Below are 14,875 nucleotides of genomic sequence, written 5' to 3' on the forward strand. Positions count from 1 at the left end.
TTATGCTAAAACAGACTTTTACAGAGGGGCTTAAGGAAATGTTGAAGGTATTACAGAGTCTGCTCTCCTAGGTGTACATGCTCTCCATTATATTATGGTAAGGAGGCCACTTGAGATATTAGCCAGTCCACATCCTTGTTCTACATACGTCAAATTCTAAAGTAGCCTACTAAAGTCACAGAAATGCATCTAAATTATTTATATGCAAAACAGAATAAGGAAGTTCCTGTTAAAGTTCATTTCTGGCAGAGTCTTACATCAGATATGCAGTGATTGAAGAGTTTGGTATTTTTAGGCTTGGCTACCATTTAAATGATGGTTTATTTTTGTCATGAAAACACGTCAGTTAACCCTGAACATAAGTCTCTTAATATAATGGACATATTTTAAATCTCTAGGTCTAGTCTGTAATATTATTCTATGATATACTCTTGAAGTCAGAGAATAATTATTCATTAGGCCATTAGGCCTTTAGGAATAATTATTCATTAGCCTTTTATATGCATTGATACGGGACAGCTAGTAGAACCCAGAATTCAAACTAGACTTGAGGAGGCAATGATACAGGAAAACTAGTAGAACCCAGAATTCAAATGAAACCTGGAAAGGCATTGTTTATCTTTGATGCTACACAACCAGAACAACTTCGAGAAAATTTTTGATGCGTCAAAAAAAAAACCATTAAATTATTTTAGTTTTTCAATTAAAGTTTTGACTATCTTTACTAATTTAATCAGTGTGTAAGAGAGAGAAATCAAGGACGAGAATGAGATAAAAGGAGGAGGATGCATGTGTTATTGATGTGTTATTGGAGCTTTGTATGATGTCAATTAAGTTTTTAACTAAAGCTCACTTTCACCTTAATTCAGTAAGTAGCCTGTAACACGTAGATCACGTAGGCCTACTCACTAATCCTGGCTTGTTTCTTTCTCTTTTCTGCGTTTTGTGTTTTTTCACCAGATGCAGTGATTATGATTATGAAGACAATTAACGCGTTTTTTTTAATGTCGTTGACGTGGGTTAATAGGGAGCTAGAATAGGGACTCACACCTAAGTGTGTAGTGGCCCGGTGTAACTTTATCAAACACATTTCCGCTTGAGTGTAGAAGTGGGCGGGTCCAGCGTTGCCCTGGGAACCAGAGGTGGAGCAGCCGCTCGTATAAGTTAAATACAAGGCGGTATGAGCGCTACACTTTCTTCCTGAAGCAACTGGATTTACTCAGCCACACCACAGCAGTCTCGTCCTCACCAAATTCAAGTTTACCAACACTTGTGAGAAGACTTCACAGCCATGTGTGGTAAGTTACACTACGCCAAGCATTTTTATGTTGTTATTTTACGTTTAGGATAATAGCTCCAGTCACTCAGTAGAAGAGCTAGCGCCAGCTAGCTGCTGTTAGCGGAATGCCCGACGCGAGCTAACGTGCTGAGGTGATAGTAGTTATGAAACGACATTACTTTAAAAAATATATATTACGATAAACAAGAGAAATAGACAAATGACACCCCATGCATTTTGTTGTTTAAATATGCTCAGTTTTGCGGAGACTGTACCAATGTGTCCACGTAAGGTGCGCTAACGCCAGTGACAGATCCGGTTTGGCGCAGACATGCGGGTCTCGCTGCAGCACTTTCTCACTCCCTCAAGATGCTCGCTACGTGGCTCCGTCAAACACACCTAGTGTCGACTTCTGTCACTTCACCTGACCAAACACACCTAGTGTCGTCTTCTGTCACTTCACCTGACCAAACACACCACTCTTTTCTTCTGTCACTTCACCTCACACACATTTAAACACTCCTTCATGTCCCATGCCTTAATAGTTTCACTTTCTCATAGCCACTTAAAAGCATGTGTCAGTCAAAAACATGTCTGACACATTTTTTTTTCATGCAGCTTTGGCTATTTCAGCGGGCAATTATCGACGCTAAAACAGTTAATATATGTTATATTATATATTATTATTTAGACATATATTAGACAAATTTTGCTAATTCTCTTCGTTGTGTTCACATTTGTCACGAGAACATTATGGCAAACATTTTTTTCACTTGTGCTTTTCCATTTTGCCTCCACTCCTTAAGGGATTTTTGCCTACCTGAACTACAGAGTGCCACGGACAAGGAAGGAGATATTCGTGACGTTAGTGAAGGGCCTTCAGAGGCTGGAGTACAGAGGCTATGACTCCGCAGGTGAGCTGGCCCCTCCCATCTCTCAGGTTTAATGTCAGTGTGTTCTGCAGGTAAAAGGTATTGCTCTGAGCTGAGCACAGGCCTCATTACATGTATTTTGGCACCACATGGAGGCCTAGGTGCTTAGTTTGGCTCAGGTGACTGCCTGAAGCAGTTTTATTCTAGGGATTCACGCCAACACCTGAATTTAGCCAGTCTGAGTACAGTGAACAGGAGAAACCTTCATGACTTGACAGTGTGTGTGTGTGTGTGTGTGTGTGTGTGTGTGTGTGTGTGTGTGTGCATGTGTGTGTGCAGGTGTTGCAGTGGATAGCTCTGGGAAACATGAAAAAGACAGCATATCCCTCTATAAGAAGAAGGGGAAAGTAAAGGCACTCGATGAGGAGCTCTACAGTACGTCACGCCAGTCTGTCATCATCGACTTTGCCTGCACCTTTTATCTTCTCACTCTTCTCTCATCTTCCTCTAGCTCTTCTTCACTGCCGATTTTATTGCCATCTTCTGCTCTGTGCTTATATTGAACTGGTGACCTACATGGATTCTATTTTCACGTTGTCAGAGAACGACTCGATCGAGTTGGACGAAGAATTAGACACGCACTTTGGCATCGCACACACTCGTTGGGCCACACACGGAGAGCCCAGTGCCGTCAACAGCCATCCTCACCGTTCCGACAAGAACAACGGTAACACACCTATGTACACACCCATACACCTTCAGACATTCTGAAGCGCAAACGCTCCATTACCCATTACATTACAATGCTTACATTGTCTGGTCTTTAACGGACTAGCTATTGTTTCTTCTGCCAATATGTAGATATTCGTCAGGCTTCTCAACAATATAAAAGGCACAGGCTGAGCACGGGACGGAACGAATGATGGCAGATGAGCTACTGATAAAAGGACCCGGTTCCTAGAGTGTAATCACTAGGGCAACAGATAGCACAAGATAGAATATAGAATATAAAGGTGTAGTGCTGTGCTCATAGGTCACATCCTGTGACTGCGTCTATGGGTCAGAAAGACTGTCATCCGTCATCATAAATGTAGTGCGAGACAATGCAAAAGAAAAACGCAAATGGGGAGCGACTGTAGATGGATTTGCTGATGTAAACGACGAGATTCTCAAATGTAACTTGACATTATGTAGAGGCAAAACTTGCAAACACATTCAGGTTCACATGTGAATATATTCCAGACCTTGTTCTCAAGATATGTATAAGTTTTGAATTTTTCAGGGTGTGTGGGCTGGGGTGAGTGGAGTTGTCAGGATAACAGCAGAGACCCAGATCTTCCTGCTCTTAGCAGCCCAATAAAGAATCACATGGTTTAATTCTGTGTGATTGTATGTGTGCATTAGTCTGTATACGTGTCTTCAAGATATACTGAGCATATTTTCACGGGTTTAGAATAACTTGTCAAACTTGTGTTGTGCTGCTTGGTCTAACTTGTCTGGCGTGTGTTATTGGTAATTAGTATAACCTGTTTAGCCATGAGCAGAGACTGTATGCTTTATCTCTTTATCTCTGTTTGCAGAGTTTGTGGTGATACACAATGGCATTATCACTAACTACAAGGAACTGAAGAAGTATCTGGTTAGTGCAATTTTTACCTTATATGCCCACATATTATGACTAAGTATTGCTTTACTTACTATTACAGAAACTTTATGAACTAATGTCTCAAAAAGAGGTCTAGACTGCGTTTTCCTATGTTGTAATTCACATGGTATTCCATTCTGAAGTCTGTTTTGAAAGGTCATTATTGTACTTTGAATGTAACACAACAATATAATCCGCACTTAACCAAACCAAAATGCTGTTTGTTAATGGAAGGCGTGAGCTTAAGAATGGAAGACAGTAGAACGAGTAATCGTTCCTAGTTCTGGTTGGATGCCAAGGGCAACATTCAGAATTAAATGAGTAATACTCTTGACCACATAAAGCACATAAAGCATAACGTCCTTCTCCACATTGCACCCACAGCACACCCAGAAACAGGTAACGGTTTAGTGCTACGGGAGTGTTCGTATTAAACCAGCATGCCTTGCGTTAACATGATTTGTATCACATTTGAACACTGCTGCAGTTATGTGACGTAATCCTTAAAAGGCTTACGTAGGGCCTTATTTCTTCCCCAATGAGGGAAATATTTTGTTTTCCTTTTGCTTGTCTGTGTAACCATGGCCCGACTGGTCCCCACCCTTTCGACAGATTTCCAAAGGATACGAATTTGAGTCAGACACCGACACAGAGGTTATCCCCAAACTGATCAAGTATCTTTACGACAACCGCGAGAGTGAATACGTGTCCTTCTCCACCCTGGTGGAGCGCGTCATCCAGCAGCTGGTGAGCATCAGGACCACGCGCATTTCTGTGTGTGTCTGCGTATGTGTGTGTTTGGGTGGGGGGTGGGGGTGCATTTACTCAGACACTTCAGAGACCTTTCTGCTCGTACTGAAGTCCGGTGGTTACTGTCATTTTTTTTTCATGAGGAAGTTCCTAAGTGTCTTAATGCCAGGTTTATTGCCTGGAGTTTATCTTATATGGTTATAATAATTGTTAGTAACACCTTAGTAACACGATAGTTCAGAATTATATTCAGCAATTATTATTTGAAATAATCACACTTATGGTTTGAACTCTACAATTACATTTTCAGTTTGGACTTTCTGCGTTATCAGTATTTTTCTGTTAGGAGAATAAATAAATACAGAATTGTAGTTTTTTCTCAAATTCCATAATTTATGTAAAAAGTAACCTTATCTTATCTATATCTCCGCTTACACTATTAAACTCATTACCGTTAACCCAGTTATACAGTTTTGTTCTACACTGGAATATGCATGTTTCATTTTATGAGCTGTCAATGGCACTATATTATGAGTCCCCGAGTCGTAACCTTTTCCCTCGAGATCCCAAAGTCCACAGATGTAGGTTAAGTTGGAGGATGGCGCTGCCACGGCCCTGCCTTCCCTTCCCCTGTCCTTCTTACAGGAATAAATAGCTTCTCATTAGTCTCTGAAGCCCAGTGTCCCTATCAGACGAAGTCTGTTCCTGGTTTCCCCTCCTGCTAAGAGACACATAGCATGCTTTATGGCCACGTGTGTTCCTGTAAAGTGATTTCATTATCTAAATTGCCCTTGGCAGCCCCGGCTTACTTTAGTGATCTCATTCTGCAAGATAAAAGCGCAATAAAGTTTTTCGAATGGCCTTGGGTCTCGGAGTACGCGGGGTTGTTGTTTTTTTTTACAGGGGTTGCACCTCTCCTTGTAGCAGGCAGGAGCAAAGGAAGACGCTGTAGTTCAGAGCCGGGAGAGGGAGGGAGAGAGGAACGGAGAGAACGTCTCAGCCTAACGTGATTAGGAACAGACCGTGCCTTCTGCACTGCCCTGCTCTTGGCTTCACACGTGCGTGTTCGAGTGTCTGTACGTGTTTGCGTACGCACGGACCCTTTAGCGTGAATGTAGCTTTGGGGCGTACGTCGCGTGGGTCAGTACGGGCGAGAGGTGTAGTAAAGGTGCGCGTCGGTGTGTTACGTATGTGTGTGTGTGTGTGTGTGTGTACTTGTGTGGAAGCGTGCGGTTTCTTCTCTCGGTGCACGTGCGGGACGCCGCGTGTGCGGACAGGGGGTGTGGGGCTAGTGGCTGGAGCACTCGGAGGACTCCGTGTTCACTGAGGGCTTCTGTTCTTCCTCGCACCTCTTTCTGGGCCTCTGCTTGCCTCACACCACACTTGGGACCTGAAGTGGGCCAAGAGACCGGCCTGACAGACTTCCCCTCTGCAGCAGGACTTTAAAGTTAACTGCCACAATCTGGGAAGGAGCAGAGACATGTACGTTTAGAATGAAGCACGATTTGCTTTTTACGAGCATGCAAAAACAATTTCCTTCCTTCTCTCCTGCAGGAGGGGGCTTTTGCTCTCGTGTTCAAAAGCATTCACTTCCCTGGAGAGGCCGTTGCCACAAGGTAACACCAGCATCACTACAGTACCTGATAATTCTACTTTCTTTATCCTCATTTATTTCTCACACTTCCTGCTCAGATTCTTTGTGCTTTCACATGCCTTACCCTTGTGTAGATGAACTGAACTATAGAAGAAGCTCTCTGGGCTATTAAACTTCATCGTGTATTTCATTTTCCCATGAACTAAAACTAGGTTATTCAACTATAGTTTTGTATGGAACTGAGAAACACGATGCAATGCAATACATTAGTACCAAGGTGCTGGATTATAGGTGTAATCTACCCTTTACCTCTGAGCACGGCACTACCAACCTGAAACAGGCCCACTCATTATGCTTGTTTCCCATACAAAATGGCCTTTTTGCGGTATTGCTTTTTTTACACTAGTGTTTTAACCTTTTAAATAGAATATTTAATTATAAAATTTTATCTGGATGAAATGTGATAAAAATACATAAACACAGCTGATAACACCAACATAAACAATTTATATTGCCACACGTGGTTTAAACTAATAAGGTAACTGATGTAAAAAAGTTTAAATCTATGGTAATGCCCTCTTGGAAAAAGAGTAATTGGAGAAATGTGATCTCAGACGTTATATGAAAAACGCTATAATGCATAACACTGGAAAATGTTACAAAAGGTAGTTAAGACATTAACGACTACAGTTAGAGTGTTTATTGTTCTTCTTCATGAGGATTACTTGGTGTGTTCTTTTACTAAAGCAGTTAAAAACACACCATGTAATCCTCACAAGGGAGAAGATAGAAACCTAAAGTGACAGCTAAGAATCTATAAGCATCTATAGCACTAGGTCACATCTTTTCCCATTAAACTACCTTGAAAAAAATTATAGTGCTGTTCTTAGGAGGTTAGCATGGAAGAAACAATGTTCCCAAAATAAAAGAAAATATCTAACGTTGCTCGATCCACCTGCATATTCTGCTGTATGGAATAAAAAGCCTTGGTAAAGGGAACCAGCATTGCATTAAAAAAACAGTATGATATTCCAGCTATGTGGTGTGGTACACTGTGGGACAACTTTGCTGTCTCTGGACCTTTGTAGATTACAGTCATTGGGAGACCACTGAATTACACTGAGGTTGGGTGAGGAAATTCTACAGCTGAAAGCACAATCCATATAAAACTTTAAAGAGGTTTCATCATCAGCACTGAAAAACATGCGAGTGCATTAACAATATAGTGGCTCAAGATGTTTTTTTTAACTGAACTGAACCTATTTTTGAATTTTATTTTACACTGGCCAGGAGAGTCCCAGTAAAACGTTGTAGTGTGAACTGGCCTTTCAAGCAAAACACTAAGGTTTTGTGTGAACTGGGGCAGGTTTGTGAAGAGTAATGCACTAAAATAACCCTTTACTATTGTAGCAGTTAGCACACACAGATCAGCAAATAAACGATTAGGATTACTTCCTGTAAAATCTATTCTAGACAGATACTAGTTTATGCACTTCTTGCATAAATGACTTTGTTTAAAACATTTATTCACTGTGTATATGTGATATAGCACTGAATGAAGTATGTTGTCTTTTAAATAAGGCTGCTATGTGTGACATAGATGCATTTTAGGACCAATTCCTGTAGAAGTCTAGATAATACAAAAAAGTTCACAAATGTTTTCTCACAACCCTACATATGAAAGTAAGCCAAGTGAGACACTAGGAGAGTTAATCATTGCCATATGTGTGTAATTCACTCTGAATGAGTGTGTTGTTGGTTGTGGTTCGTATTTCTTCCAAACAAGAGAATTGTGCAAACCAGTGCGTGGTGCACAGATTATCTCTTTCATACTTATAAAAAAGATACTCAAGATGTAGTTTGATGCTGTTGTTATGATCAGTGTTACTCTTGCAGTCGGTATTTAAAAAATAGCACTTCAGAGGTGTATGTCAGATGACGTGGACCTTTAAGCCTCCCGATCTTTAACAAGATCATGTGTGTACTTCCCTGTCTCTAAGTTTACCCTAGTGTCCTTACCTCCCAACCCCTCGGAGGGCAACTTCTCTGCTCCCTTCTCTGTCTCCACTGTCCTGTACCCACCCTAATTTGACTTCGATTTGACTACATGCTTTGCCAAGCTTGGTCATCTCATTCTTCCTTGGTGCTGTGTCAAGGGACCATTAATGCGCCTTTCACAGGTTAGTGGACGCTACATAGCCAGGGGCCGAGCTAGCACGGACATGTTCATGTGGAGCGGCAGGTGAGAGAGCGCCCCCTACAGGCCTGCTCCTAGCACTGTGTCAGGATAGACGGGGCACTACACACTGCAAAAGTTGCTTGCTGCGGCCAACATTTCCTTGTAGCTGCCAAACAGATCTGAACAAGGACGTTAGTACAGAAATGGTGTTGGACATCTAGAAACAGTCCTGTTTGTTTTCAAGTGGCATGGTGCTGACGTTCTTGTATCAAGCACAGGCTGAAAGACTGTGTTTTGGTTCATTCCTGCAGGTGCCAAAAATTGTAGGTCATGGTAAATGCTCTAGTAGCAGATTAGCAGGTATATGATATTAGTTCTCAGGTTATAGATTGTTAATTCCACATGTTTTCAGCAGCAACATATACTTTGTCTAGCACCACAGTTTTTCTGTGATGTTGTGTAAATGGACGTAAATAAAAACCGTGTCTGAGTCGAGCGGGTCATCGGGCTTGGGTGACCGCAGTCATCTTGTCTTACCTCTGCTAGTCTTACCATTCTTTTTGTCTACGTTTCTGTGTCTCTTCCTGCCGTTTCTATTTTCTCAGAGTAACACAAAGCACGTACTCATACACACATGCACTTTGTTTGACTGAGATCGGACAAGATAGTTCGGCGAGCCTCATCACATAACCGAGTCCACCTCCGTTTTCACTCCTAGGCGGGGCAGCCCTCTGCTCATCGGCATACGCAGCCAGTACGAGCTCTCCACAGAAGAGATCCCCATCCAGTACAACTGCGGTGAGTCGCAGCCCTGCGCTTGTCCTGGGTGCGGGACCCACACGCCAGACAATAAAACCAGAACAGCTCAAAAAACCAGTTCCTTGCTCGGATAGCTGCTGCACTTTTTAAAGCATTCCGACGTTGTACATTCTGCCTTCGTTGAAATGCTCCCGCCCCTGGACAGAACTAACCTACACCCAGATAACAAAAGACAGGCTGCGCGTCACACTATACAGCATCAGTCCAGCACAAGCCCAGCACAGGAATGTGGCCACTGAAGTCAGAGAGACAGATTTTACTGATGACATTTACCAGATCTGCCTGATTCACTGGTAGTCTTCGTATTTTAATTCATTTGGGAGGTGAAGATACTGTACACAGGCTCTTGTTCTGTAACTGGGACCATGTATCATGTAGACACCATCAGTGTAACCTACACCAGGGGATTACGGGCCAGTCTGCAAGGACCCCCAGACAGTGGCCATTGTTGGTTAGACATATTTCCTAACACACCTGAGGGAGGAACTTGATGGTCCACAGCACCAGAATGCCTGGGTGTAGGGTGTAGGGTGTAGGGTGTAGGGTGTAGGGATTTGGAACAGCATGTGGACTAGTTGCAGGTGTCTGAGGACAACACACCACAGCCATTTTACCATTACATGACCTGAAGTAGAATTATGTTTTTTTTTTATGAATGTTTATCCATGAACATTTACAAACTAGAATATATGATAGTTGTTTTGTTTTTTTTTTCTTTACAACTTCTTTGTATTCTACCTACAGGAGATTCAAGAAGAGACATTCAGGATAAAAATGTGTTTAACAAAGGGAACAGCAGTGATGTCTTACACTCTGTCAATGACAGGATGGCTGTGGAGTTCTACTTTGCATCTGACGCCAGGTGACACGCACATACCCTCATACCCACACTCACACGCCTACATACCACATACGTGTGCAAATGTTTTTCTTAATCTCCTCCGCATCAGCGTTTCAGGTCAGATGGACAGATAAGAGGCGGTCAGCGCCTCGATATCATACGAGTGCATCGTCAGCTCAACGCTGCTTCCTAGTGGATGCAGGATCTCATTACAAGACTCTCTGTGCGTTTCAGTGCCATCATTGAGCACACCAATAAGGTGATCTACCTGGAGGACGACGACATCGCGGCCGTGGCGGCGGGTAAGCTGTCTCTGCACCGGGCCAGCCGCAGCGCCGGGGAGGACCCGGTCCGCCTCATCCAGACCCTGCAGATGGAGCTCCAGCAGATCATGAAAGGTGCAGCATCGCTGTGGCGGTACAGTACTGTGGTGGAGTAAAGTGAAGAACACGTGTGTACTGCTGCCTCTAAAGAACAGCCTTCCAAATGAACGTCTCCCCCCCCCCCCCCCCCCTGTTTGTGTCTCGATCTGCTCCCCCCCGCCTCAGGAAACTTCAAAGCCTTCATGCAGAAGGAGATCTTCGAGCAGCCCGAGTCCGTCTTCAACACAATGCGTGGGAGGATCTGCTTCGACAGCAAGACAGGTAGGCCATGACCCTCACCTCCAGCAGGGGTGGAGCAGCACACCAAGGTGCCTCCAGGCCCTGGGATTTAGATCTCCTCCACCAGGGGGCAGTGCAAGTGAAAGCAACTGCTATACACTCTCACTGGGGACTGATATTTGACAGACAGGGCATTGCCTCTTTCAGAACATCCTTCACCAGTTGTATGGAGGAGCATAATGTCTGACTGACAGAACAAGGAGGGTGTGGTACTCATTAACATGGGGCGTGGTTGCTTTTGTGTGCAGTGGTACTGGGCGGTTTAAAAGATCACTTGAAGGAGATTAAAAGATGCCGCCGTCTTATCATCATCGGCTGTGGAACCAGTTTCCACGCAGGGGTTGCGGTGAGTTGAGCTAAATAAAGTGCATTCGTTTGAAAAGCATGTGACGGAAACTCCTTCAGTGTACTGAGAGGTGTGTGTGTGTGTGTGTGTGTGTGTGTGTGTGTGTGTGTGTGTGTGTGTGTGTGTGTGTGTGTGTGTGTGTGTGTGTTCATGTATGCGCGTTCTCAGACAAGGCAGATCCTGGAGGAGCTGACCGAGCTGCCTGTCATGGTGGAGCTGGCCAGCGACTTCCTGGACCGCACCACACCCGTCTACAGAGATGACGTCTGCTTCTTCATTAGCCAGTCGGGTACGCCGCCCGCACGTTCCCTTAGACAGTCCCTGCAGGGCTCTGCTTGGACTTATTGTTACACTGAAACGCCACGAAAACTTGTTAAACGCACCTGCTCACCGTGATAACATTATCAGATGAATGGAGATGAGCGCTGCAGAGACAGTAGCGATACAGGCTGATGTGTGTGTGTGTGTGTGTGTGTGTGTGTGTGTGTGTGTGTGTGTGTGTGTGTGTGTGTGTGCAGGGGAGACGGCCGACACGCTGATGGCCCTACGCTACTGTAAGCAGCGAGGCGCTCTCACTGTGGGCGTCACCAACACCGTGGGCAGCTCCATCTCCAGAGATACAGACTGCGGGGTTCATATCAACGCCGGGCCTGAGATTGGGGTTGCCAGCACAAAGGTACAGCAGTGCAGTCCTCTCTCTCTCTCTCTCTCTCTCTCTCTCTCTTGCTCTCTCTCTTTGTGTAATGATGAATGAGTGTGCATCATTCTCCTGTGCAGGCCTACACCAGTCAGTTTGTATCTCTGATCATGTTTGGTCTGATGATGAGTGAGGACAGACTCTCACTGCAGACCAGGAGGCAGGAGATCATCACCAGCCTACAGAAACTACCAGGTGTGTGTGTGTGTGTGTGTGTGTGTGTGTGTGTGTTTGTGTGTGTGTGTGTGTGTGTGTGTGTGTGTGTGTGTGTGTGTGTGTGTGTGTGTGTGTGTGTGTGTGTGTGTGTGTGTGTGTGTGCAGTTCAAAACAGAGGCTAAGCCAACATGTCTCTTAGATGGGTGCACTGATATACACTCTCGCTCTCTGTTTTCATTCAGAGATGATTAAAGAGGTTCTGGCTCTGGATGAGAAGATAAAATGCATAGCAGAAGAGCTCTACAAGCAGAGGTCTCTGTTAGTCATGGGCCGAGGCTACCACTATGCCACCTGCCTTGAGGGGGCGCTGGTGAGTAAAATGTATTTATATACTATCCTCAAGGATAGAAATCTTAACATTAAATTTAAGTTAACATTCAGAAGTCTGTATTATTTTGAATGGCAGTAGTAATTAAACTATTATGTAATGCAAAAAAGGAGTTTGCAGTGTCAGTCTTTATACTGTACATGTGAACACATTTTCTCAATCGTACGGGTCAGAGCAGGTACCGATAATTAAACATGTCTCATGCAGAAAATTAAGGAGATCACATACATGCACTCGGAGGGCATCTTGGCCGGGGAGCTGAAGCATGGCCCACTGGCTCTGGTTGACTACCACATGCCTGTCATCATGGTGATCATGAGGGACGCCTGCTACACCAAGTGCCACAATGCCCTGCAGCAGGTCACAGCCAGACAGGTGCCCCCCACAGACGCACTCTCACACACATATGCCCAAACACATGTCTTCAAACTAAAACCTTAACACTGTTTTCACTTTCACCGATCTCACCCACTACTAGCTGTGCTTGCTTTGATGTTTTTTTTTTGTAGTTTCATAAAGTACAAGTCCATGCAAAACCACAGCTGACTGAAGGGAAAATGTCAAACGATGGCGCTCTGATTCCATGACGGACGGGTACAGCAGATCCAAATCTAAACTCCCCCCCAATGTGTCTCTTAGGGCCGGCCCATCATCCTGTGCTGCCAGGATGACCCAGACATCAGCAAGCTGGCCTACAAGACCATCGAGCTCCCCCACACGGTGGACTGTCTGCAGGGCATCCTCTGTGTCATCCCTCTGCAGCTCATGTCTTTCCACCTGGCTGTGCTCAGAGGATACGACGTGAGTCAACCCTTTCACGCCGTCCCGACATTGCTTCAAATGTCCCGCTGCTTTTAACAAGACACGTGCTTTAAATACATGTTTATACGGGGTTTGTTCATTTATATGGGGTTCGTTCATTTATATGGGGTTTGTTCATTTTCTCACTATAAAACATGATGCAGCACTGTGTCATATTCAAATTGAATCAAATAACATTACATGATAAAACACCCATGATAGAATACTCAGTTTATTAAACATTTCACTGGGCAGCCAACAATCTATTTTTAGTCATTTATTTTATTATTATTATTATTATTATTATTATTATTATTATGTTTGAACTATCAGTACTATCAAGCCATTCTTGTGCTTACTTTCTTACTTACTTCTGGCCATTCCCACTTTAAGAACCATTGCTTAATCATTCCTGTGTTTGTGTGTGTTTCTTGTACACTTTCTAATAGTTCATGCTCTTTATCACAGGTGGACTGCCCAAGGAACCTGGCCAAATCTGTGACAGTGGAGTAACCCACCATTGGAACCCAGAACTAGTAGTCTAGTTGTGAAGAATACCTACCATCATAGTGCAATTCTGAGTGTGTGTGTTTACGTGTGATGAGTGTGCACATGTGAGTAAATGTGCGCATATCTATGAATCTGACCAAAATCCAGAACTCAAATTTTCTTCTCAATCCAAACAATATGAAGACACTCCATAACATACATTCAATTAACTGCCTTTTGTTCCGTAAGTGCCTGATGTCCCATTGTGCTAATGCAACTTAAGGGAACCCTAAACTGTGCCTTAATTCCTCTGCACTTCATGGTGACAGAGAAATCAACAGGTTTACATTGACTTCTTTAATACCAATGTGCAATACTTTATAAAGAATGATGGGAACCAAAGACCTTTAAAGGGAGTCCTGTGAAGGAGACCTAACTCAGAAAAATGAATGTTTTTGCCTTTTAATATCAAAAGTACTGACATACCTAAGATGACTTACTTCATGTATACTGTGATTGACATCTAGTTTCAAGTGAAGAAATTTAACTGCCACCAAAAAGCACTCTAAAGTCACTAACTCAAAGCCACCTCATTTTAAATGTTTTTAAGTTCTACATACTTAATAATTAGATATTAAAACTAAGGTTTTCTTTTTCTTTTTGTTCTTTCAGCATTTTGTTATACTGGAAAATAATGCTGTTAGAAATGTCAGACTCCCTCTTTTTACTGTGGAATTTTGTGAACACCCCAATGTATTATTAAATGTACATTCCAATTTTTTTATTTTTAAATATTTACATGATTTGTCTCAATCTATTTATGTTGTGTAGAAGTTAGATAACTTATTTTATACTGGCTAGCTGGGACGGAAACTGTGTTTGGTCCTTTGTAATTTTTCCCCTTTGTTTATACCCATGTTATTAATGTCCTTTTATAAAATAGATTTTTATTAAATATATATTTTTAAAATCTTTTTGGATGAAGGTTGACATAGTAAAAAAATATGATGACTAGTTAAACATAATTATTTACTTTCTTATTGTGATCAGAACAAAAAAAATAATAAAGCATGAAGTTGGCTTGGTTGTTGTCTGTTCTTATTTACATTATTTTAAAGGGAAATGTGGAAAGGGGAATCTTTCCACTTATAAAATTTCTACTTATAAACAGTTTTGAGAAAGAACCCTATAAATAATAAAGTCATTGTAAATATGCAGTTTATGTGTCAAAATGGCTGTGCCCTATGGCTATACTTAATAACAAATCGTGATGGAGCTGCATAATAACGTCAGTAAGTGGCCTTCTCTAAACCAGTAATAGAAAAAAAATCAAATTATGAGATAAACATTTACTGTA

General features: G+C 42.8%; 1 protein-coding gene across 1 annotated transcript; it reads left to right on the forward strand.

Moving 5' to 3' along the window:
- Window positions 1-1,139: 1,139 nt before the first annotated feature.
- Window positions 1,140-14,598, forward strand: gfpt2 (glutamine-fructose-6-phosphate transaminase 2). Its single transcript, XM_076980054.1, has 19 exons — window positions 1,140-1,298; window positions 2,086-2,193; window positions 2,491-2,586; window positions 2,753-2,878; window positions 3,732-3,790; window positions 4,409-4,543; window positions 6,101-6,162; window positions 9,038-9,117; window positions 9,883-10,000; window positions 10,214-10,377; window positions 10,528-10,623; window positions 10,890-10,987; window positions 11,156-11,276; window positions 11,506-11,663; window positions 11,765-11,879; window positions 12,083-12,210; window positions 12,436-12,603; window positions 12,868-13,029; window positions 13,498-14,598. The coding sequence occupies exons 1-19, from the start codon at window positions 1,292-1,294 to the stop codon at window positions 13,540-13,542; spliced, it is 2,046 nt and encodes a 681-aa protein (XP_076836169.1). The 5' UTR covers window positions 1,140-1,291; the 3' UTR covers window positions 13,543-14,598.
- Window positions 14,599-14,875: the final 277 nt, after the last annotated feature.

Source organism: Brachyhypopomus gauderio, chromosome 18 (genome assembly GCF_052324685.1).
Source record: "Brachyhypopomus gauderio isolate BG-103 chromosome 18, BGAUD_0.2, whole genome shotgun sequence".
Taxonomy (NCBI): Eukaryota; Metazoa; Chordata; class Actinopteri; order Gymnotiformes; family Hypopomidae; genus Brachyhypopomus; species Brachyhypopomus gauderio.